Source organism: Ostrinia furnacalis, unplaced genomic scaffold (genome assembly GCF_004193835.3).
Source record: "Ostrinia furnacalis isolate ACB-3 unplaced genomic scaffold, ASM419383v2 OfSCF1913, whole genome shotgun sequence".
Lineage (NCBI taxonomy): Eukaryota > Metazoa > Arthropoda > Insecta > Lepidoptera > Crambidae > Ostrinia > Ostrinia furnacalis.
Window position 1 is genome coordinate 689,859 of NW_021132152.1, and position 25,786 is coordinate 715,644.

At 36.9% G+C, this 25,786-nt stretch overlaps 1 protein-coding gene across 1 annotated transcript in view; it reads left to right on the forward strand.

Moving 5' to 3' along the window:
* The first annotated feature begins 1,582 nt into the window (after positions 1 to 1,582).
* The window catches only part of LOC114354030 (tyrosine-protein phosphatase non-receptor type 4-like), a 36,769-nt gene continuing 12,565 nt past the window's right edge, over positions 1,583 to 25,786 (forward strand). The window contains exons 1-3 of the mRNA XM_028306259.1: positions 1,583 to 1,626; positions 2,084 to 2,303; positions 2,980 to 3,102. Of these exons, the coding sequence (XP_028162060.1) occupies positions 1,583 to 1,626; positions 2,084 to 2,303; positions 2,980 to 3,102 (387 nt within the window). The remainder of the gene's footprint in view (positions 1,627 to 2,083; positions 2,304 to 2,979; positions 3,103 to 25,786) is intronic.

Consider the following 25,786-nt stretch of genomic DNA (forward strand, 5'->3'; position numbering starts at 1 on the left):
CACAGATGGCCCCCCTTTAAAGGTCTTTGCGCCCCCCACTTTGGGAACCAATGTTGTAGACTAAACGCAGCCCTTCTACTGTGCTTCACTACTAGGCACTAAGCGCGCAGCTTAGCCGGACCCGGAGTGAGTGGCCTTATATCTATTTACACAGCTAGGTGGCGACGACTAGGTGCGCAAGCGCAGCCTGACGTTTAGTGAGTAGCCTTCTTATTGCCTTTATAGATGCCTTAGTACTGCTCCCTGGTTTGGGTTGAACGACATGTAGCGTTGTCGTGTATATTTCGTCGAATCCTGAACTCGAATGAATGCTCTTATTTCCTATTATTAAGGCCCATGTAGTCAGCATTACCTTCAATCATCAGGTAGGTAGTCTACCTACATAACTGCGCAAACGTCGCTCCTCTGTTTATTGCTTTATCTAAAATGAATCGTGTCGTAGGCCTTTCTGATGCTATCGTAAATACCCCGAACACAAACTGCTCAGTGAAAACATTTACGTTAATATTACAATACTACATAATGTTAATATTCTGGTAGACGGAAGATAACGTTTAAATTTATAACTGTCCGTAGGCAAAGCGAATCGTTTCTGAATTTATTAACCGTACATTAATTCATACTCAATATGTAAAACGTTTTCCATAACTATATTTAGACCTATTTAAATTATCATTCATTATTCAAGGATACTTACTATATTACTACTACATAATGTATTCTCTGACGTAAATAAGTGCGCGTGTTTTGATGTTTGACAAAAAGTCAGATATGAATGTAAAATGGCGAATAATAGATACATTATTTAGTGTTTCTTACTACTAAGATAGTCCATTCTATTCAAACAAGGTAGACAGACGTCTTTATCAGTGTTTCTACCAATTCTATACTTTTGTTACTGTTTTCTTTGATTATTTTAATATAATATTTCAGTAAATCTTTCATTAAAGTTCTTATTCATATTTGGCGTCCTCATCCAGGGATCTCGTGCATTAATTTGACTATTTCCTAATATTCATTTATGAATAATTTATTCCTTATTTCCTTACTGTGGCACCTACGCGGCTACCTAAGTAAACTCCGACAAACTTTACTTCGACATTACGTTACTCCGACATTTCTGAATATCGACATGACTTTACTTCGACACTACACTACTCCGACAAAGGATATTCGCCTTTGTCTAAGTAGTGTAGTGTCGAAGTAAAGTCATGTCGATATTCAGTAGTGTCGGAGTAACGTAATGTCGAAGTAACGTTTGTCGGAGTTCAGTTTTTGAGCCACGTGCGACTGTTGTTTCGCTCCGAGTGAGTGCTGTTTTTCAATACGCGGACATAAATGTACGAGTAAGTCGAACCTCAAAAGGGTTCTGTTTAATTTGTATGTTTTTAAGTAGCAAACAGAACAAAAGCGAAATGAATGAAGAATATTTTGTGAGCCAGCCATGAAAAAGAGAGTGATTGAGACAAAAAGAATATGCAAAGGCAAAGTGATGAAAAGTAAAAATACACAAACATTATTTACAGTAATTTCACGGTTTTATTTCTTGCCCTGTCCTTCAATTTTAGGGAGTAAAAGTAAGATGGAATGGATGCAATATTCGTGCCTCTATGATTTTAGAAGACAGTAAGTTAAATACTAGACTGTAAACCCTCGAAAAAGAGGCTGACAATAGTGACTGAGTTCCTTGCGCTGCTTCTTCTCAGCACTGGCCGATTTATTGTCCCAAAGCAGTGGTAGTCACTATGATGTCTCACAGTGTGCGAGAACGCACAGGGTCACACACGAACCAATCACAGAGTTCTATTCAACGCTGTGTGTTCGATTTACTGCGTCTGCTTAAGCAAGCATCGATTGTGAATGCGGCTGTAATATTGGGACGTTTATAAGTACTTCATTGTTTTATTTTTTCCTGTCCTATATCATCGTCATCATTTCAGCCATAGGACGTCCACTGCTGAACATAGGCCTCCCCCAATGCTTTCCATATTGATCGATTGGTAGCGGCCTGCGTCCAGCGCTTCCCTGCTGTCCCTGTGTTGATTCCCTGTCCTATAAAATCTAACTTAACCTCTTTCCACAGTGACGGTGGTTTCCTCGAGCGCGCTCTTCGCGTGCCCTTATCGTACGTGGACGAATCGGACACTGGTTCCGAAGCGCCTGCAGAGGAGGCTGTTTGCATCCGTTTGGCGGCCGGTCCGGACGGACGCTTCGGTTTCAACGTGAGGGGAGGAGGCGGTGCCCCGGTGCTTGTATCCCGGGTCGCGCCCAGGACTCGGGTGCAGTTACAAGAGGGTGATCAGGTTAGTCAAAATTGTGTGTATTATTAACTGATGTGTCAGAGGAGGCTGTTTGCATCCGTTTGGCGGCCGGCCCGGACGGACGCTTCGGTTTCAACGTGAGGGGAGGAAGCGGTGCCCCGGTGCTTGTATCCCGGGTCGCGCCCAGGACTCGGGTGCAATTACAAGAAGGTGATCAGGTTAGTCCCCTCCATCCTCCCATGGATATTGTAAAAGGTGACTAAGGCCCAGAACAGACGGTGAAACGCAACTGCAACGAAACTGCAACTTTGTGATGATTCTGATGAATGAAACTGAAAGTTTCAAACTGGTCGCGTCATGTGTGGCCTCTCAACGGACGCTATGGCAGAAACTTAGATGCAACTCAAAAGTAACTAGCAGTTGCAGTTTCGTTGCAGTTGCGTTTCACCGTCTGTTCTGATCCTAAGGGAGAAAAATGGTAGCATTAGCCTTTCCCATCCCTTCTGCCCAGTGTAGAGAGTGTAAACCAAAACAAAACCTTATGTGCCGGTTCTTCCAAGCCCGCACTTCAGACATGGCCTAAGCGCACGTCAGTATCATGTACCGGTTGCAACGCAGTCAGTAGACTGATTGGTACAATATCTGCTTAACAAAAATAGTATTTATTAAGCAAATCATTATATTTAATACTTATTACTATTTTCTTATCTTGTTTCAGGTGATATCCATAAACGGCAACGACGTGGATGAGATGACGCATGAACAAATGGTGCAGATGATCAGGAACACTCGGGGAGTCCTCACGCTGGTCGTCAAACCCAACGGTATGTTTGAACGAATTGTAACTATGTTTCTTTATACTCGTAGTTCGTTTGCAACCGTAAATTCTTATCAATGTGGGTTTATTTAATTACGCTCATCAGTCGCACAGTCGCGACAGCAATATTATTACGCGCGAGCGATAAGGATGGGTAGCTTGGGGTCATTGGACAAAATTCTACGTGCTCGCAGACCAGACTATAGCAATCACCTAGTTGACACCACAGTCAATGCAAGGTCCAATCACTTGCCAGTGACGCCAACTTGTGAGAATAATTACGGAAAATCATTAATTTTATACACAGTAGGTACGCATGGGATATTTTTATTGAAAGTGAAGTTAATCTCTTTTAAAAACAAAATATCAATAATAATTACTTAGTTATTTTGTATCCTTACGGGAATACGTATTGACGTTCATCTTTTGTTTATTGGGTTTTGGTTTGCATGCTTTCCCACTTACATGTCATAACCTCAGGGGATTCATTTCTTGGTTTCTATTAATATTATCACTTAAATAGCATTACCAGATCATGCACGACTTAACATTAATAATCAATTAAGTTAACTAATGAGAGAAAGGACTTTTTTCGACGAAAACAAAAACAGATCAAATTAAAATATGTGCCAAGATATTACATTAACGTTCTAAGTGAAGAAGATAATAATTATTATGTTAATATACATTACGAGGTCAAAAAAATATCCAAACATCTTGCAAATTGATCAAATTGACAATAAAATGTATTACTTGCTGAATACAGTTGGCATACTGACTCGAATCAGACGAAGGTTCTGTAGAGGGCCTAAATTCGAGGCGCTAGCGCAGCGACTGGGCAATATCAAAAATCGCTGGTCAAAGCGCCTAGAGCGAAGACAAGAATGGAGCGCCCGGCTTAGTGGACGGAGACCACGCAATAGCAAGCGTAATTGCCCAAGTAACATTTTACTCCATTTAAGAGTTCAATAGTCGTTCACATGTACTCCACAAGCTGTGTATATCAGCTGTATACGAGCTGTATGTATAGCTTGCTATAATGNTGGAATATGTCATTGGTGGCGCTGCAACTAGTTTTTATAAACTGAGTGAACCACTGGTCTACTTACATTGCTAGAGGGGATTGCCTGTCAGTTCCACTCCTGTTATTTCTGCTCTCTGGTATTTATCGTTATTTTCATGTGCAATAATTGAGATTGCTTACCAAACCTACCTAACCTAACAACAAACTAACAAATTATGAGTAGTTATTTTAATAATTGCCCAAAGTGCATACCATTTTTCTCCAGACAGACTTGCACGCTTTTGTACATTGTCTTTGAGTTTATTTAAAACTACAGTGTCATTTCGCACTTCGCGTCTCGTGTAGGTACCTACTTACCTACTGGCTCGCGGATCTCGCTTCGGTTTGCCGCTAAAATCATTCACCGGTTTGGCACTGTTGGGTTTAGTCCTTGGTTACGAAGTCGAGGTATTCCTCTGAGCCCGGTTCAAACTCTCTCCACTTAAAATGTAGCACCGAATCATTTCATAACACTCGCGCTGCGAATACATCGTTACGTTGACCGCACGAAGCCGCGACGGAACGATCGGCGCGCGCAGCGATACGCGCGTCTCGTAATGGGTTGCGCGGGCGACTGATTGAAGCGCCGCGCGCGCGGCCAGGCCGGCCCAGTGTCTCCATATACACGATAATTACCGTAGATGCACCGTAATCAGGTCATTTTCTACCGTCAAGGTAATAATGTATTACCGTGTCATAAATCACCGTATTAGAATTATGAATTACTTTGCTGTATTATATTCATGGTATAGATATATAATACATATACAAACAACAGGCAACACTGCCGAGAGACCGAGGGGAATCCCAGAATATTCTAAAAGTCGATCTCTACCAACAAACATCGGCAATCTAGTCTCAACCTTATTTAAGCCAACTAACGACATGTTGTTAAAAATGAATAAATCTATTTACGAAAAAGATACTGTGATGCTAGGAGAGTCTGATTCAGAATAATATTAATGTTAAATTTTATATTTCACGTGTTATTGCTTTTTTTATTAAAAATTAAAAAAAAATATTGTGTTTTGTTTCATTTCATAATAATATTGTATTTTTTCCTTTGATAAATTACACGGTACATTTTTAGTAGTTTCACCGTAATTTGGTATAAAACACCGTATTTTTACGCTAGCAACACGGTAACTCACGATTTACATATGGAGACACTGGGCCGGCCGGTCGAGCGTTGCCACACGTTGCCAGCTCTCCGCTCGACCAGCTCTCCCGCAAAATGTTTACGCGCTAAGCGCGGTAACCACACTACGTGATTAATTGGTTAGGAAAAAAATAATTGATGTTAAAATTTGACCTACCTATTTTTTATTAAAAATGTCATCTATAAACGATACCTAATGTCACGAAAAAATTTGGATACTGATACAAAAGTCACCCTGTATATCTGAAAATTTGAAACTGCATCAAAGCAAGCTAGCTGTCGGCGACAAAAATTATTTTAATCTAAATATAAATTGCATTTTATTTTATTTTATGAATAACAAGGGCTTATTGATTTAAAGTGTTATCTCTGAAAATACTAAGAAAATAACCATTTCATCAAACAACGCCATCTATCGGTGGATTCACGCATCAGTTTTACAGCGGCGCCAATTGCTTTTACGGCCGTTTTATGTGCCGCAGCCTATATTTTAGTGCCCGCTGTGGCTAATAGAGCACGACTCTTGTGAATTATTGGTTCGACGTGGTTAGGAGCTTTTTTCAGCCTGAAAAAGGCGGGAAAAGTTTAAATAATGCTTGTTTTGGATAAGGAAAAAGTTACTTGTTAATTAGGTACGAATAAATGAATTTAAACGAACTTAATCTGATTCACATTGAATCAACCACATTTATTATACTTTATTCGAAATCTCTGATGATAACGATTTTCAAGGTAATTACGCTCTCTCTATGTATGAAAGGAAGGAGTAAAGATGGACTCGCACATGACAGATCTATATCTGTGTCTCACATAAATGATTTAAAATCATGTTTTGCACCTGTTTGAAGTTTTGGTTTGGATATTTCAGGATTAAATAAATGTGTCTATGATTGTCTATAAAATATGACTGTTAATTCACTTTAATATTAGCGGCTGATACTAGACTAGACCATTAATACCCATGTCGATGTTTTTCTATAATGTATTTACCTACAGGAATTTAAACTTTGAATTTTCAGCCAAAAAATCTCTTTCATCACAGAGTATTATCGCAAATGACAAACAAAAAAATAAGCTTCGATGGTGGTTGGTATCTTAAAAATGGATACGACGAAGAAGGGAAAGCAATACGAAATTATTTCAGGGTGTCCCTTGAGGGCAAAAGTAAAATAATCGATGAATGGGATCTCGTCACAAACCATAATCATCTGAAGCTTTCTCTATGAGGTCATAGTTAAATATTTGTTTCAGGAAGCCAACAGATTACTAGAAGATGTAACTAATTTACTTTTTCTTTGTTATTTAATAACTGTACTGTAATATAAATTACAAATGTTCTTACTTTGTGCACAATAAAGATGTAGATGTAGGTAAGTAGTTATTACTAGTAGTTATATGTAAGTATTTATAATTTGTAAATAAAATGAAAATTAATTATGCTGATCCAATTATCAAAATGTTTCTTGTGATTGTCGGTTTTGTATGAATTTCTCTTATCTTTTTAGTAGGTACATTACATCGGCTCTTTAAAAAGTAATTTGATATCTTTTTATAGCTATTAATTATTCAAAGCACACAATTAACAAACATACCACAGACAAATGATAATTAAAACAATTAATTGTGCCGATGGGCCTTTCCAGTGATCCCGTTTCAAACAATTAAATCCGTGAACATAAATTAATTAAGGAAAACGGAAATGCGTGAACCACAGAGTTGTCATGAATATTCGTCCTTTCATTATATGTATTTGTCCATACGAGGTCGTTTGTACACCTTTAACCAACAGGCCTTAGGCCTTGGGCCCTTAAAATGGAGTACTTTGATTTATTTAGGCACGAATTCATCAACGGAGATCGCTTGTTCCGAACAAGTCACACCGAAACGAGTAACAGTGTTACTTGTTTGGAAAAAAATCCCTAAGGCTGGGTTGCACCATCTTACTTTAACTTTGATAAACGTCAAAAATCTGTCAAACTCCTAACAAAAAGCACCGGTTATCGTTATAGCTACCGTTAAAGTTAGGTGGTGCAACTCAGCCTTAAAGTTACACCGTTACTCGTCGGTCACACTAACGAATTCATCAACCGAGATCGCTTGTTCGCAACGAATCACACCAAAACGAGCAAAACTGTTACTCGTTGGGAAAAAATCCCACCAAGTCACATCATTACTTGTCGGTCACACTCAAACCTGTATTTTCTTACAGTAAACTTCAGAAGTGTTTTGATTTTTTATGTATTCTCTGTACATTGTTTCTTTATAAGGACGCTTTAGCAATAAGGATCCAAACCACACCATGTTACATTTGACACTTTTTGCTACATGGTAATATAGATCGTAATGACCACTTTGGTATACTTCACTCATTTTCGACGACTTTGGGGGTTGAATCCATTTTGCTAAACTACAAAATGTCCTATACCTTCATATAGAAGATAATAAATGTGTGAATAAATAACAGTGTGACTGAATTTATTTTCCCAACGAATAACACTGTCACTCGTGTCGGTGTGACTCGTTGGGAACAAGTCACACAAATGTAATCATTTGACAGTCGATTTGAGCTGAAACGTGTTTTTATGTACCTAGCGATATTTTTGTGTAGCGATACTGTCTAGACGTCTGGGTAATTTAACCAATTTACTAATTTAATGTAGAATTATAATAATAATTACAAAGGACAAACATCAAAAGAACTTAAGTTTCCGCATGAAAAGATTGTATCAGCAGATTGAACAACGCTACCTGTTTCTAAACTACTTCATAGTGTTGTGTAATTCATTCAGGCTGTAATTAAATCATTATCATCATTTCAGCTACAGGACGTCTACTGCTGAACATAGGCCTCCCCAATGATTTCCAAATCATCCGGTTGATAGCGGCCTGTATCCAGCGCCTTCCTGCTACCTTTATGAGACGTCGTCCACCTTGTCACCACGTCACACGCTGCGTTTTCTGGTACGTGGCCTCCACTCCAGAACCTTGCTGCCACATCGGCCGTCTGTTCTTCGCAATGTGTAGTTGAAGCGACATAAATAACGATTAATTGCCCATGAGGGGTTCCTGTGTTCTTGCTTTCAGTCTCTTTCCGTTACAAATGTAGTAGATTAGTGAGAGAGTACAGTCCCTTGGGTTTCTTCCAATTTTAACCGTCACATGTGGCGGCTTGCTCGGGTCAGATCTGTAGTCCCTTTGGTAGGCGCCTTTAATTTACAGTAAATTACTACGAGCAATTTACTATTCTAACCTAATCTACTTAAACATTTAAAGGACGATGGGACTGCGAAAATAAAGGTTCAAATATTTACGTTAGACCTAAGGGCATAGATAAATATCTTGTGTTCAACAAGCAGTAAGGAAACAAAGTCTTCCGTTCAGTCTTTACGCGATGAACTAAAAAACTGCTAAACGGATTTTCACGTGGTTTTCACCAATACTCGTAAGTTTAGGTATAAATTTAAGTTTTTATCGCGGTTTTTGAAGCACTTAAGCTTTTGTGGCATACCAATATTCACGTGGGCAAAGCCGCAGGCAAAAGCTAATAAGAAATGTAGTTAACTTGTGGCACCTAGATAGTTAGTTTATGTTCAGGCCTATTTTATTAGTACCACCAAATATTCTAGCCAACGGGCTAAGTGCGCGAAAATTCACTTTTTGCTTCTTGATTGCTTTTTTATTAGTCTGAAAGTTTCTGGAAAAAGAACAGAGGGCTGAGTGTGAGTTTTTTTCAAACGCGCTCACTAGTGAGCGCGTAAAAAACGACAATAAATGTATGACGGATTGTACAGCGCCCCTAGCGGGAATCTTTCAAAAACTAAAGTTTTCATACATTTTGTAAACGCGCTCACTAGTGAGCGCGTTTGATGTACACTCACACTCAGCCCAACGACGAAGGCTCTTCTAATGAATTCTTACCTCTACCAAGGTTTTATTACATGGATTATAAAGTTGCACGGAAGACAGCATAGTAAGATTAACAATCAATCAGTGTGAAGTGCTGAAAAGGCATAAAAAAGTTTCTAACAATACAATTCACTGAAAGCTGAAAGACACACACTGAAAGCTACAGCTCTCTTTTCTTTTAACCACTATCTTTGGACAATTTCACACAGCGCTATCTAGCCCCAAAGTAAGCAATTAATATGCTTGTGTTATGGGTGCTATACCAAATCGATCGTCAGTATCGATTTGGTGAAAGCACTCCTTAAAAAGGCTGAAGATTTCTGTGAAACTCGAAACGGATAAACGGAAAACGAAGTGAGTTTTCGCGAATGATACCGGAACAGTGTAAATAAGTATCGCATTATCATTCTCCGGTTCATTCGAAATGTCAAGCCGGAAGACGTAGCGTGGGCAGGCCTAACTCTCACTAGGTGGACCAACAATCTGGTGAAGATCGCGGGAGGTGCCTGGATGCGGGCGGCGCAGGACCGGTCTTTGTGGAAATCCTTGGGGGAGGCCTTTGTCCAGCAGTGGACGTCTTTCAGCTGAAACGAACGAACGAACGAATTAGCTTGATCAACGCAACGCGTCGTAGCGGCGTCTTNTGCGTGTGTTTCGTTGTATGTGTTGTGGTCTTGTGGTATGTATTTAATTATAAACACAACTACATAATTATATTTGAATAAAATGATACTATAAATATTATTAATAATACCAGTGAAGTATAAATAATATGGAATTCCTTGCGAATTTACCATTAAATTTTTGAAATATACAGAGAGGCAGTCTGTACCTATCTAAAATAATACAGTCAAATTGTATTTTCAGAAAGAAGCTTTATAAAAGTATTTAATTGGACTTATTCTTAATTATTTCGACCCCACCTTGTAGGACCTATGTTAAGAATATTATTTGTATTATTTAGCGATTTTTATGCATTTATAATTTAAATTATTTGCTGTCTCATTTTTGTAAAAGTAACTTGTATTATTACCGCTAGTTCCTACTTATTTTATGTTTAAAACAAACTGGCTGTTGAGCGTAGTATAAAGAATCTCTACGATAATGTACCTATGTTATTTTTATGGAAATAAAGTTGAATAAACGAATAATGCTTTTTATTAGACAAACCCTGAATTCACAAATTAAAAGTAGCTTATTTGACTAACTAAAAGGAGCTCAATGGACAGACGACCCTATTTCCCCTCCATAGCAAGTGGACATTCCCTGGTGGGTAATTGAACGGAAAGTATCGTCTGTTTTTTTTTATTCTTTTAATTTATTGTACAAAACTGCTGTTTTCCTTTTTATTCATAAGAGTAGGACCCTATGTTGTCTTAAAATCAATTTAAACGGGGATGATAGCATCTTAAATGCAAAAAACCAACCGAAGCCCGGGAGGACTTCCTCCTTTTTGAAATCGGTTTAAAATAATAAGCTTTAAAGGATGTAGCACACTTATCAACCCGGAAAGGGATCATTACTGTATCAACTCGAGGCGGCCAGTTTTCTTTGTATGAAACTCCATAACGCACACTTATCCGCACCGTAACGTAAACGCCTCGCCTCGAGGTTGACAGCGAAAGGGCAATACGGTGTTGATCCCTTTCAGAGTTAATAAGTCTGCTATGACCTTAGTCGACTAGACTGCCTCAAAAACTGTTATATTTTCCCAAGCAGCTGTTTTACCCTTTATAATTCGTACCAAGACCGGAACTTTCTTATACTTAAACTAGTTTTATCTTGCTATTGACATTGAATTGGCCATCCTGAGTGAAGCTGGCTCAACACAATAGCTACAGATGCAATGTAACTGTAGGCTAAGTACGTACTACAAAAGTGCGAGAAAGTCGTTTTAAAATAACGGACTGTGCGAATTTTTAACGTATTTTCTTTTGATGACAATCTCGACATCTGATTTTCACGCGTGGAGAAATACTCTTTCTGTCGGCCGATAGTTTGGTCGGGCAGTTACTTAATCAGTATAAGTTTAGTATGAAAGTGCGCACATCACCGATTTGGTATCGACCGATTATTCTTACAAATGGAAGCTAACCAAGTCTGCCGGAAATCTTTTAAATCGTTTGCAATAGATAATCAATTTAATCTATGAAATTTTTAGTGACATCTACTGTAGAGTAGCGGAATTATTACTTCGGAATTTGTAANTATATTCAAATCATTTCCTATTACGTTGAACTTTTTTATGTTAAGTTTTTTATTAATAGCTTTTATTTAACTTTCACTATTCGTTTGTACGTATAAATGTAAATTTTCAAAACTTGCAAACGATTTTTCGACCATACGTAGATCCAGACAATTAAATTGCAGTAATAATTTCAGGCCTATTATTTAACATAATTTTAAAGGAAATGGAAAACTCTTTTAGACAGAGCTCAATACTTATCTAAAATAGCAAACAAAATAGTATTTGTAAAATATCGATACTCCTTTTATAAAGTGTATTACCCCAACATTCATTCTATCGCCGAGATCATTGAATTATGAACCTTAAATCATTTGCAATAGATAATCAATTTAATCTATTAAATTTTTAGTGACATCTACTGTAGAGTAGCGGATTTATTACTTCGGAATTTGTAATTTGCCCAGTGATTTTCAACTATGGTCCTTATTACTTTGCATTAGATGTTGTATACACTGAATCATGTGTTTAGTGTCACCTAGTGATGAGTAGCAGTACAATAATGTAAGTAAAACGAGATTTTAGTTTTAAATCATATTGCCTTTTGATAAGGTTGGATTTCAATTGATTTGTGACATGCGCTCTTTCGAAAGGCCAGACCAGTGCAACGAATGACAGACAATAATCTAAGTCAGGGTTGCCAGTTTTTTTTTCGCCAAGTCGGGACTTTGGTACTTTTTGAGTGAAAATAGCGGGATTCTTCCGTCAAAAGCGGGACATAGTAAAAAAACGTATACAATCAAAGGTTTTCAATTTTTTTTTTATTTGACTTTAAATTACGTTTACGTGATGACAATAGATAGCAAAATTAGCCATAGAAAATGTATTTTAACAAAAAAATAATATTTTAAATCAGATTTACTCTATCGTTTAATTCGTCTTTAGAATAAAAAAAGAAAAAAATAACAAAAATCGAAATTAAAAAAGTTTTATTCTTTAGAATAATATGGCGTTTCAAACAATAGTCAGTGCCCCGATTACGCTAATTTTAACGTCTCCAATACAGACGCGTTTCTTCGATTCTGCGATACGATTGGTCAAAACAGCTGACGTCAACTGTTTTGACCAATCTGTATCGCAGAACCGAAGAAGCGCGTCTGTATTGGAGAAGTTAAAAATTACCGTAACCCGATTACGGTAATTTTTAACGTCTCCAATATAGACTCTGGTGAAGTGAGTGTCTCTCTCCGAAAAGCGGGACCGAGCCTGTCCCGCGCGGGACATTTAAATTTGATTGAAAAATCGGGACGTCGCGTCCCGCCAAAATCGGGACGTCTGGCAACGCTGATCTAAGTGTTNCCTACATACAGAAATACCGAATTGAAAACCTTTTTTTTAAGTTGGTTAAAAACTACTTACAAGTGTTAAAAAAATAGTTTTTATATTGATTCAGTAAAATAATAATGTGTTACATGAAATACATTTCACTTTAAATAGAATTCCATATTTTAGGTACTACATCAAAATCAAACTAAATTGATAATATTATTTATGTCAAGTGTAAGTAGTGTAGTATAGTTTGGATCAAAGCCGCAAGCATCCACAATGCGAACTATACACAGCCAGTACGCAAAATTCGTGTATAGTTTGTAGGAACAGATTTACAAAGGAGCACTCCAAAATATACACGAGCAGTTTCCTATGGGTGCGTTCTGGCCATGTATAGAACGGAAAGACGCGTCGCGGGCGGCCGCTAGTATTATAATAGATCTAGCCTAAGATAAGTCAGTCAGTGCCTGAGGTATTCCCATACCTCAGCACACAGCACAGAAAAGGTGACATTGTCACAATTATGCCGTGACCTGTGACAGAGCATATAAATATGGCCCGATTTGCAAAGGTCCCAAGCTCTAGGGACTGACGACACTTTCCCAATTCGTCCTGGAGCAGGATTACAAATTAAGTCACGATCAAGGTTGGATTGCGCTGCCCGCGTCCAGGCTCTTCCCGCGACCTTTACGAGATCGTCGATCCACCTAGTAGTAGTAGTTTCATTGTGGAAAACCTTGGGGGAGGCCTTTGTTCAGGAGTGGACGTCATTTGGCTGAGACGAACGAAGGTTGGATTTAAATTCATCTGACAATGTGTAAGTGTAGCTTTACAGGTACATAGCTACATGTTTTACTTTAAATTTTGTTATCATTACAGGATCAGTCAGTCCCGATAAGAATTCTCGAATAAAATCACCTTCGCTCGGAATTTTGACACACTGCTACTGGCAACACTAATTGACTATCCCTGTTTACCTTTCGAGTCCTTCAAAAATAATTCACTGGGGCCCCTAATGGCGGATCCTTCCCCTAGATTGGATATAATGAGATCCACAGAGGCCATGAGTACTTAATTGATGTAATTAAACAAAGCGTCCTTTCTTTATCTTGGGGACATTTAAAATGTAGTCCCAAGTTAAATAAGAAATGAGATAAAGCGAGAATAGAAAATTCGGATGGAATTGTTTATGTACTACAACAATAAACGCGAAAAGTCACTAACTTTATGTGAAAAAAATCTTTAAAATAATTAACTTGCTTTTAAAGGTTTTAGTACTTAGGGCTCTTTCCCACGGAAAGGATTTCTTTTTCAGGATTTCGTTTAGCACACGAACCACGAACATCCTGTTTGCAGTGTCCTGCAAAAAACCAATCCGTTCGAATTTGAAATTCGAATTCCAAACACACTACTATGTTCATACGAAAAGTGTCGTGTCGTGAAAATTGACCTAGTTCACCCACATTTTTTGTTCGTTCGTTCGTTTCAGCAAATGACGTCCACTGCTGGACAAAGGCCTTCCCCGAGGATTTCAATAACGACCGGTCCTGCGCTGCCCGCATCCTACTTCCCGTGACCTTCACCAGATCGTCGGTCCACCTAGTGCAGTGGTTCTTAACCGGTGGTCCGCGGACCACTGGTGGTCCCTGGAGGCATTTCTAAGTGGTCCACGAAGTGCACGTGCACACCTTGGTCAAAACTACTTTTAACTGATTTTTGTAGTCAAACTGGTTTACTTTTGACCGATTGTGATTATGAGGTGGTCCCTGACAAGATAGAAACTTGGTCCCTGAAAACTTAAAGGTTAAGAACCACTGACCTAGTGAGTTGCCTGCCCACACTACGTCTTCTGGCTCATCCACCTTTCCTGTATTTAATTTTATTCCTAAAAAATTAATAACACTAAATATTCTACCAGCAGAAAATAGGTGCTTGAAACGGCGTTTGCATTATCTTTTATGGTCGTACACTTTATGGACTCCAGAGTGTTGGCATAAATAATATCTTTACGACACACTAGGTTAGTTAGACAAAGTAACGTAAATTAGTATAATGGAATATTGTTTTTAGGGGTCCGTATACGAAGGGTAAAAACTGGACTCTATACTAAGACTTCGGTGTCTGTCTGTCACCAGGCTGTATTTAAACCGTGATAGCAGCTGCTAAGACAGTTGAAATTTTCACAGATTATGTATTAAAATTATGGCATTAAGCTCGCCTTTTTATACTGAACATTCTTATGTGTGTGCAATAAAGTCTTTAATATTAATATTATAAATGCGAAAGTAACTCTGTCTGTCTGTCTGTCTGTTACGCTTTCACGCTTAAACCTCGCAACCGATTTTGATGAAATTTGGCATAGAGATAGTTTGAGTCCCGGGAAAGAACATAGGATAGTTTTTATCCCGATTTTTGAAACAGGGACGCGCGCGATAAAGTTTTTCTGTGACAGACAAAATTCCACGCAAGCGAAGCCGCGGGCGGAAAGCTAGTAAATAAATAATATTCAAAACTCCCATACAACAAATTAATGTGATTTTTTGGCGTTTTTTGCTCAATATGAATAATGGCAACAGGTAGACGCTTGAAATATACACAGAATATTTAGTTGCATATTTACTTAAAAACTTAATAGTTAAATTAAAATAAATATTTAAGAGAGGCTCCCATACAAAAGCGTCGTACAGAACCCTTCATGCGCGAATCCGACTCACACTTCGCCGGTTTTTCTACAATACATTAGTTCGGTTTACTTACTTGCTTATTGAATGTTCCGCGCGTGATACTCGGACAAATATGGCTGCTAAATTAATTTTAATTACTACTTGATCTAGTGAAAAGGTATTGTTTTAAGTTAAAGATGCTTTGTTGATTTTTCTCTATGTGGAAATATTAGTGGCATATTTATAGCAGAGGCTGCTAACTTGTAAAATACGTGCCTACATAAATATAATTACACAGGGTGGAAACGATAAGTGATCTCACTCAATTATTTCTAAACTATACAAGATATCGAAAAACTGGTTAATAATCCTGAAAGTGCTTTACGAGCTCTTTCAAACGGTACCAATAATAGGTTACATAATAAACTGGAACTATCCAAAAATTCAATGTTTTCAGCGTCCATACTAATTGTATGCCAACCCACCATTGAAAGAGTAGGATTTAAAAAATAAATAAATATTAAACAAAATAAACTGGTAATTTGCATTCTTATTTTAAATTATTTATGGAAAACATTAGTTTTAGGCTTTATTTACTGTAATATTATCAAGAGATGAGTGCCATGACGGTTGTAATAATAAATGTATGGAAGATGGAAACATTGAATTTATGGATGGATCCCGTTTATTCTGTAACCTATTATTGATACCATTGGATAGAGCTTGTAAAGCACTTTTAAGATCAGTAACCAGTTTTACGATATCTTGTGTAGTTTTTAATATTATGTGACTTTACCAAATGTATGGAAGCTGGAAATATTGAATTTTCAGATAGATCCGGTTAATTCTGAAACCTATTATGGTTTGATAAAGCTTATGAAGTACTTTAAGGATCAGTAACAAGTTTTTTCACATCTTGTATAGTTTAGAAATAATCGAGCGAGATCACTTATCGTTTCCACCCTGTATAGATACGTCGATCGCTTAACACATTCATTGCCTGAGGTATAGGAGCGGCATATAAATTATAGCGTGACGTTTGACCTCACAAAATCACCCTCCCGTGCCGCTCCCATGCCTCAGGGACTAACTGAGTTAACAGCTAGACCTACGGCCGAATACTGAAACGCCATTTAAATATTTGACGGCTTCTCAAATAGTTAAGCAGCTCCTAAACTTACATTTCGCATACTCAAAACAATATCTGAGCAGTTCTCAATTTTTAAGCACCTCTCAAATTAAGTTGCACTCAAACGCCACTTAAATGAATTTTCGCATACTGAAACGCCATTCAACGCTAAGCATTACTCAAACAACTGTCAAATCGTCTTAAGCAGCTGTTAAATTTGAGAGTGCTTGCGCGGTATCTTAAATCCTATTCTTATACCTAAATCGACCTAAATAGTGGTAAATAATGTGTGTCATCGTTATCATTTCTTTCGAGCCTCGAGGAAATACCTAGATCTAATCGCAGGAACGCAATAAGGCTGAACGCTATTGAAAAATATTATTATAATGACATGCAATTCCGAGCGAGGTTCCGCGTCTCTAAAGAAACGGTGTTGTTTCTGGATTCATAATTTGGAAGCTCTTTGAAACCCCTCACCAAATGCCATACAACCAGTGGACCAAATACTTATTATAACCCTACTGTTCTACGCAACGGGAAGTTATGAACGTGTACTAGGTGATATCTTCCACATCTAACAGCCAACTGTGCATCGTATAGTGCACGAAGTAACAACCAAAATAGCTGCTATGAAATCGCTTTACATAAACATGCCTATTTCTGAGGAGTAAGGGGACATCGCATAGCAGCATTTCCAAGAGTTGTTGATTTGTCAATTTGATGCTCTGTCAGTCAACAATGATAAATGTCAATTGTGGTTACGTTTCGGTCCACGATCGCCACTTAATAGATTTCAACAATAAAAAGTATCATATTTAAATTATTTTTTTAATTAAATAAAAATGCAAGCATTATTATTTTTATATGATAAAACGAGATTTATATATAATAGAAACTAAAAATAAACTGTTCTATGTTAAGTTGATTGATTATATTTCCATAAAAGACAATACATAACCAAACGATGCTGCGTGTAATGGATAAAAGACGTAAAGTTATCATTTGTGTAAATGAAAACATACTTTTTTTGGTAAATGTTGCCATTATGTAACATTTGAGAGCTGCTTAGCTGATCACGGCTTCAAATCCGTTGAGTAGCGTTTGAGAATACCATTTAAAATTGAAGGATACTTAAATTTAGGAGCCCGTCAGCTGAGTGACAGATTTGAGTAGTGTTTCAGTATTCGGCCGCTATAGCTGCTATCCGCTGTTTTTCCACAGTGTATAATACACATCGTTCAATAAAACTTTTTGGCAGTTGGAGGTAAGTTAGTCATTTCCTCTGTGGTTAAGGATTCAGGATGAAGCACGCCGAAGGTGCAGGAATCTTTGGCCTGATCCTCACTTTCTATCAGGTGAGATGAGATAGACTAAGACCTACCTCGTTGTGGATAAAAAAACTTGTAAATTCTGCACAATTCAGATCCCTTGCTAGAGACACATTATATTTTTGTAATACCAAATCCTATAAGACTGCCGTATCAGGCAAAAGCTGACGTCATCGCGAACGCCTACAAAACTTAATTATCCGATTTTATCCTCGCTGTAATCCAATAAAAAAACCGTTGTGACTTTTTAAGTCACTGGGGTCGATTCTAAAATACCTCGCTATTTTTTAAATAAAGATAAAAGTAAAAAAGAATATCGTCTTAAAACAAAAAAACAAAATGTAGCCATAAACAATTAAAAAAAAACAGTATAATTTAAGGAATCCGCTTAATTATGCATAAAACATTCAATTCTGTGAACTTCTGTGTAATCAGGTAGTTGACAACAAAAATAGCACATTAAATCAAAACAAAAACTGGATTTACCGTAATTTATTAAGTTAGCGATGTTTTAGCTTGAATTCTTTAATTATTCACGTGACTTCATGACGTAATCGTAGTATAATATTTCCACACATAATTTGTATCAAAAATAAGTCAACAAAGTGATAGTATTTACAAGGATTTGCATCAAGATGACGTAGATCTGAATGATAAATCTGGAACCATAAACAAATGAATAAATAGAGAAGGACTGGATGATAGAAATAACGAAATGCTAAGAGCATTGTTTCGTTCTGCAATGAAGATAAAATAACCAGTTCTTCTGTGGTTAAGAATTCCAGGTTATGCTTACTTCCTTCGACCTAATCATCATTTTCCATCAGGCCAGAAGCTAGCTTCAATAGGTAAAAAAACACATAAAAAGTATCTGTACGTTTATTTGCGATAAACATAACAACTACCGAACGGATTTTCATGCGGTTTTCACCAATAAAAAAGAGTTTATATGAAAGGTTTAGGTGTAAAATCAAGGAGAAAATACACGATAGTTTTTATCCCAGTTTGAAAAGAGGGACGCGCGCGGTAAATTCTTCCTGTGACAGGTTATTCACGTTGGCTAAGCCACATGCCAAAGCATAGTATATCTCAGAATCGGACCCCATTCGATTGTAATTAAAACAAGTAATCGAGATTTACACTCACAAATCCCGACACCTTTCGCAATTTGTCTCTGGCGCCTTCTCGGCGATACGAAACTTTAAATTCATGTGTTTACTGTCAAATTTATTAATGTAACACTAGCCTTTCCCTGTGGCTTTACGCATGAGGATAAAATATGACATAAAAGTTATTTAGGCTTTTAGAAAGCGCTTTTACATGTCCCATAGTTTTAAACCTAGTCCATGAATCAAAACAATGTTTAAATGCTGGTTGCCATCACAGTTAATTGAAATTAGACCTTCTTTTCATGGGCAGTTAAAACTCGAGTCTTCTATAAAATTTTATTTTTGTGATAACCATGAAGCTATAAGCGTAATTACTCGTATTTTTTCAATTCAATTGATTTACTTTATTGCTTTCAAAGGTATTGAAAACACGTTTATGATCTGATTTCCCAGGTTATAAGAATAAAATTTTAGAAAAGTATAATTTTATGGTATCAACTACTTACTACTTTAAAGCATTTAAAGTTAAAAGAGGTACTATGGCACCCTAAAGTATTTTATCAAGATGCTATTCTACAGTTAAATGTTGTCTGATAATAATGCTGTGGCTGTACTAATTATGTACTTAAATAAGTAAACCATATTAGGTGTACACAATTTTAACTGAGTTCTTAATCTTGTCTTGTTCGAATATTGATTTTGTAAATTACAAATATCATACACAGGATATTATGTTACGAAATGTTCCTTTCTATTAACAACTACGCATATTAAAATAAATATGAAAATAACTGTCTGACTGTTACATTATCATGAGGGCTTAAACCCTGGGAAAGATTTAAGATACTTATGCCTGTTTTCACCATCAATCCCAAATCTTTAAGTGACTCCTTTGAAACAAAATTTCTGTTTTGTGTCACCATAGGGGTCACTTAAAAATTAGGAATTTATGGTGAAAATGAACATAAGTTACCTAATACTAGGTATTGCAAAAAATAATCATCCCTAAATGGGGTGAAAAGGGAGGTAGAAGTTTAAATATTATGTAAAACTTAAAAAACACTCATTCTTATAAGCTTTTTGAAAGTAGGACAAACCCGAACAAAGCTGGGGGCAAAAGCTAGTGAATAATAATATGCAATAAACGATCATATCAGACGTTAAATCAGCGATAACAAATAATGTACAATTTAAGCAATAATATCCATAAAATTTAGTGACCTGGTGCAATATTGATTTTCGGCACCAAGATAATGAAATAATTAATATTTAAACGGTAAAATGCATTTGCCACATAGCCGATTCAATTTATAATGTATTTGTGTGGAAACAATTTGGGATGAACTGAATTGGCTGTAACTTTTTATACATCAATGAAACAATACATATTACAACGAAAATTGGCTCCTTAGGGCACTGTTCAGGTTTTTAAAGAGCCCCAACCTAATCTATAACTGCCCCATGGCTGTTTGGGTATCACAGTTTCATGTCTTCTCCTGACAATAAAAATATATTAGGAAGCTAGTATAAATACGTGCCTAGCTAGTATAAGAAGTTGTTTTTTTTCGCGACCCAACGTAAATATTTATTGTCAAAAAAACGACGCGGTAACTCAAATCTGACTTTAATACATTAAAGAAAGAGCACATCAAAATCTAGTATAAATATCTACTTTTCAAAACTCCCGGAAAACTTTCCAGGTAAAACTACCAAACTTGTATATTTTTGCGAAGTGTGTACCTACATAACACAGATTTTAACTTGATGTGCCATCAGCTTGTTGTTTTATGATCCGTGCAAAAATGTATGCACTTCTCGTTAGCAAAAAACTAAAAGGGGCTACAAACAAAAAACCAAAAACAAAAAATATCGAAGGGACTCCCCCGTGATGATATTTAAGATACCTTTGTTTTTATAACATCCTTAACTCTCCATATTTGGAATCAAAACAGGATTTGAATCTATAAAGAATGCCGGGAAATCCCAGATGGTCACCGTAAAAACCTTTCTCTTTACGAAACCTGACTATAAAACTGATATAAAAGGCTTTTAACCAAGGTTTTTATAGGTCTCCGATTTTTATACATTAAAAACGTTAATAAATTGTAGTAAGTCTGTAAGTAGCATAATTTAATAATTAACGGTAATGCACGGAGCTTGATTTGCCAATGCTTCCAAATATGTCTTATATTGTTTTAGTTAAGTTACGAAATAAAGCTTTTAAAAGCAATGTTATTATTTACTCTATCTGCTAATCGGTTTCTTAATGAATTAATTTCTACTAGCTTCGTCCCGTGGACTTGCCTCCCAGAAAACAATATGAGTTAGGGTAAGGGTTGTAAACTTATGCCCGTTTTCACCATCAATAAAAGGATTTTTTTCATAGGGGTCACTTAAAAATTAGGGATTGATGGTGAAAACGGGCATTAAACTACTAAAATAAATCTAAATTTTGATATCTTTAAAATGTTTCACGTATTTTATCTACTTTTCTCCAAAAAAAATTATATCATGGTCCAATCCGTCTCTTTATCAAGTAGTATCTACTCGGAGTTTATTGTGAAAATAAAACTAACAAATAGAAGGAAAAACTCACAAACGCTGCTTTCGCATTTCAATATTTCAACTTTATTGAAAACGTGCGGCATTAGGTTACTCTTGTATGACTGAATGGAAATTTTGTAAGAGTACCTACATTAGTAACTTGATTCTTTCCTTGTATGTGAAGGTAAATGACACATTGTATCTGTTATGAACAACAAGTCATGACCAAAATGGTGTAAAGAGTCCACATGGTCCAGTCATATGAACTCTCTCAAATCTCAGACGTTCTATTCCCAACCATAACCTACAGATTTATGTCTATGCCTCTAAGTCCAGTTAAATTATTATAAGACAGAATTTTACGACAAAGATTAGATTCGGATGTGCTATCAACTGTTCAGTAAGAGCAAGATAGGTTTATCTTTTCAATTAAGGTAGGTATTAGAGAAGAATTAACAAAGATGACGAGTTTCTTTGCCCACTTCTTCTGAGCACCAGCCCGTGTTGTCCCGAAGTGGTAGTAGAAGTGGAAGTAGGGCAAACTATTTGAGACAATAAGGCTGGGTTGCACCATCTTACTTTAACTTTGACAAACATCAAAAATCTGTCGAACTCCATACAAAAAGCACCGGTTATCGTCAAAGTTTGGTGGTGCAACTCAGCCTAAGTGACATAAAAACTCTACATACTAATAAAGAATTTGAATTTGACTGACAAAAATATACCGATGGCTCACAATTTTAACGTATTTAAAGGTCACCAAATTATGCGACCATCTTTCTAAAAGAACATCGATTAGATGCTCATTATGGGATGCGCATGATTACATTTGTGACCTACGATAAATGTATTAGGTATAGATATAAGTTAGTCACGAATCAGGACATATTTATGTAAGTAACAAACGATGTAACCTTAGGTTGTTTTTGTCGAACAATGGTCATGGGTTTGTACATTGTAAAACCATTGGATTTACAATTCATTTGTGGGTTTTATTACTCAGAGGGAATCCATCATCAGTTTTTTGCTCTTTTTTACTGAGCAACAAAGCATTTATGGTATTTATGGTGTTGGGTACCGATACTGCACCTAGAATGGTATGGAAACTTAGCTCAAAATGTTTTCATAAAATTCGATAAACAAGGTAAATCGATAATCTGGTAGGTAATTTTTTAAAGTTATTTACTGATACATTAATCGAGGAAAAGGTAGGTACATCAAACTAAACTCGTTACATATTAGTTCTATTATTAGGTGCTGTGCAGAGTATTATCAGACTACTCAGTAGTAGTAGTCACTTAATTTCGAACTCCTCCTATGTTCTTTTAATTTCGTTGCGGGTCCAATGACAGTTTAACTTTCCCCCGGGACAAACTTGACCTTCGCTGGTTGGTTTTTTATGGCGTCAAGCTGTAGATCCTGGCTACACAGGAGTTGCAGTGGTGGGAACAAGAGGTGGGAATAGTGCCGTAGTAATAGTCGCTAATGGAAAAGGCTCTCGTGTAAACCTCTATTTTAGACAATCTACATAAAAATAACTGAAAGGAAAAAATATGAGACATAATGTAACTCCTGTTTAATATTACCATGCAAAATGTTTCCTGCTACAGAATTTTACCATGTTAAATGGTCATGCGTACCTAATAGACAATGTAGCTCGTATCTTATGAACACGTTAAATAGAAAAGGAGCATGCGTAACGTAACTAAAAATTATTTTTCCCGAAAATTTTCACAAAAAGTAATCATTTTCACTATGTAGTTTTTGTATTACGACTTTGAAATATTTTGAGTCTGTCTCATGCATTTCAATTTAGTTTTTTTAAACAAAAATTACCAAAATCTGGGCAAGCTAGCTCTACACCAATACATATCGCACCAATCTGCAATACGTAGGTCAGTCAGATACAGTCAGCGTCAAATACTCGTAGTTCGTGACGCCCAAAGTCTGTAGCCAAAAAGTTCGCAACACGTCTTTGTGACAATTGAGGTTTGTGCCTGTGCTATCAACTTTTTGGTAACTTTGGGTGTCATGAACTATTTGACGCTGACTGCTCTAAAAAGTTAAAACATAATAAACTCACATGTGAAAGACTCTCCTAGATGTAGACTGAGGACTCTATTAGGCTGGTCAGCATTTCTGCATAGACACAACACGTGTGGCAAGTGGAACGTGTGTAATTTGACTTTTAAAACTACCGTCACACTCAGCTATGAGTTAAGGGTTAGTTGAGTGAGTTGTATAAGGATTTTTGTACCCATAAATATTTCACTCAACTAAATATAATTTAGTAATCGTGGTAGAGCTTGTTCTAAGTCCGCCTGGCTAGATACCACCATCTTACTTAAGTTTGTCGCCCTAACAACAATGTTAACAGCATTGCATTATTGTGTTCCGGCAGTTAGAGGTAAGATAGCCAGTTCTTTTGTGGTTGAGGATTCCGGGTAGATTTCGCTTCCACCTTTGGCCTGATCATCACTTTTCATCGTAAGTCAAATACGCTATAAAAAGCACACTTGATGCAACAATGAGGGCTATCGTTTTAGCGATTACCAGTTAGCGCCACTGTAGAGTAAGGTCCTGTCAATCGCCAGGGGTGCCAACTGTTAAGTATAAAAACGATAGCCCTCATTGCAATAGCCTAACTGCTGAAGCATTGGACTGATGATTTGACAAACCAGTTCGATCCTTATCGACAGCAATTTCAGAAAGAAGTTTCATAATACATAACTCAAATATTATTCATTCATTGCTGTATATTTTTAAGAGTCTCTGAGGCCACTTGCTTCAGACCCATGGGTCTTGGGACTTAATCCCGGTGGGGGCAGATTTTTCTGTTCGGTTTGGTTATTGGTAGGGCTTGTTAGGGCCAGTTCACAAAAAGGATTTCGGGTGAAGCTCGTTTCCACCTTCGGCCTGATCAACAATCTCAATCAGGTGAGATGCAGGCCAAGAGTGCTTCCTCATTGTTGATAAAAACTATAGTATGTTAAATTGTAACTTTAAACTAACATGAGTGTCCTGCTAGGGAATGAAGTTTGAAGGTAGATACAAAAAAAAGAAAGATACTTGACAAAACTCCCTCTTAAGCTAGCTTAACGCATCATCGTACTAAATCTGTTACGCCTATAAAACGTTTACTACCTGTTCGTTAAGCAAGCTAATTTGTCTAATTGTGTCTTATAAGACACAAAAGGTAGCGCGTGCTCTGAAATAATCAGATACGTTGGAATACTATGTTTATTAGTGTCCATTTAGATACATACTACTTTTGCTTTAGATATATTTGTATTAAATCCCACAATGACGAATCAAAATCCCGTGATATTGAGCAACCCGTAGTTATAACCAGATTTTTGTTTATTATCTTAAAATATTTCTGCTTATATTCGTTGGTAGGTATACAAAACATTGAACCTTGTATAAGAGCTACATTTATAAGTCTTCCAAGTTTTAGCATAAAATGTATTATAGTAATGTAACTTACAATTTAAAATGCCAATTGGATTTTTATTGATTACACAAAACACTGTACACGAATATCACAAAAATATATCTTGTCTATGCATTTATCACTCCCCATGATTTTCTTCCACTTTTTCGCGAACTAAATCTGCGAATTTCCAACCGGTGCTATACGTATCGTATCTAATGCTATATGAACACCTTGCGATCCTCCCGTAGGTGTATGTCATTGTCATCCAATCACAGCAGCAATTGCTTTATTGTAGTCTACCTACGGCCGCGAGACCATTACGTCTAAGCCCAATCAAAGTGGACTCTAATCTTAGCAGGTTAGGGCTGGAAATAGCTAGCCGTCGGATGAGAGATATCCTGGGAATGATAAGTCTTGAATGGGATGAGTCAAGGAAATTATAGTAGGAATTCGCACGTGTGCGCAGTATACCGGCTCTTTGCAGAATCCGATACCTCCTTATACTATTCGTTATATCAACTGAACTTAATGTATCTAAGTTGAAATTACAACCATTTCTTACCTACTGAATGCGCTAGATAAAGGGTATATTTTTTGTTTTAAGGGAATCTATTACGCTGCATTATTTCTGGCTCCCTTAGAGTCTGGTGAGTTTTGTGGGGCTCTCTCTCTCTCACTATCTGTAAGAACTACCTACTCATTTAATACAAATATTTCTGCCTGAGACTGTATGATTCGAAGTAAGGTATCATTGTCTCAATTCACTGGAAAAGTGAAAATTCTTTCGCGGCTCAACTAGGTATTTGGAGTTTGGGCTTGTAGAGACTAGAGAGGTAAGATAAGTCTCTCCCGAAAAC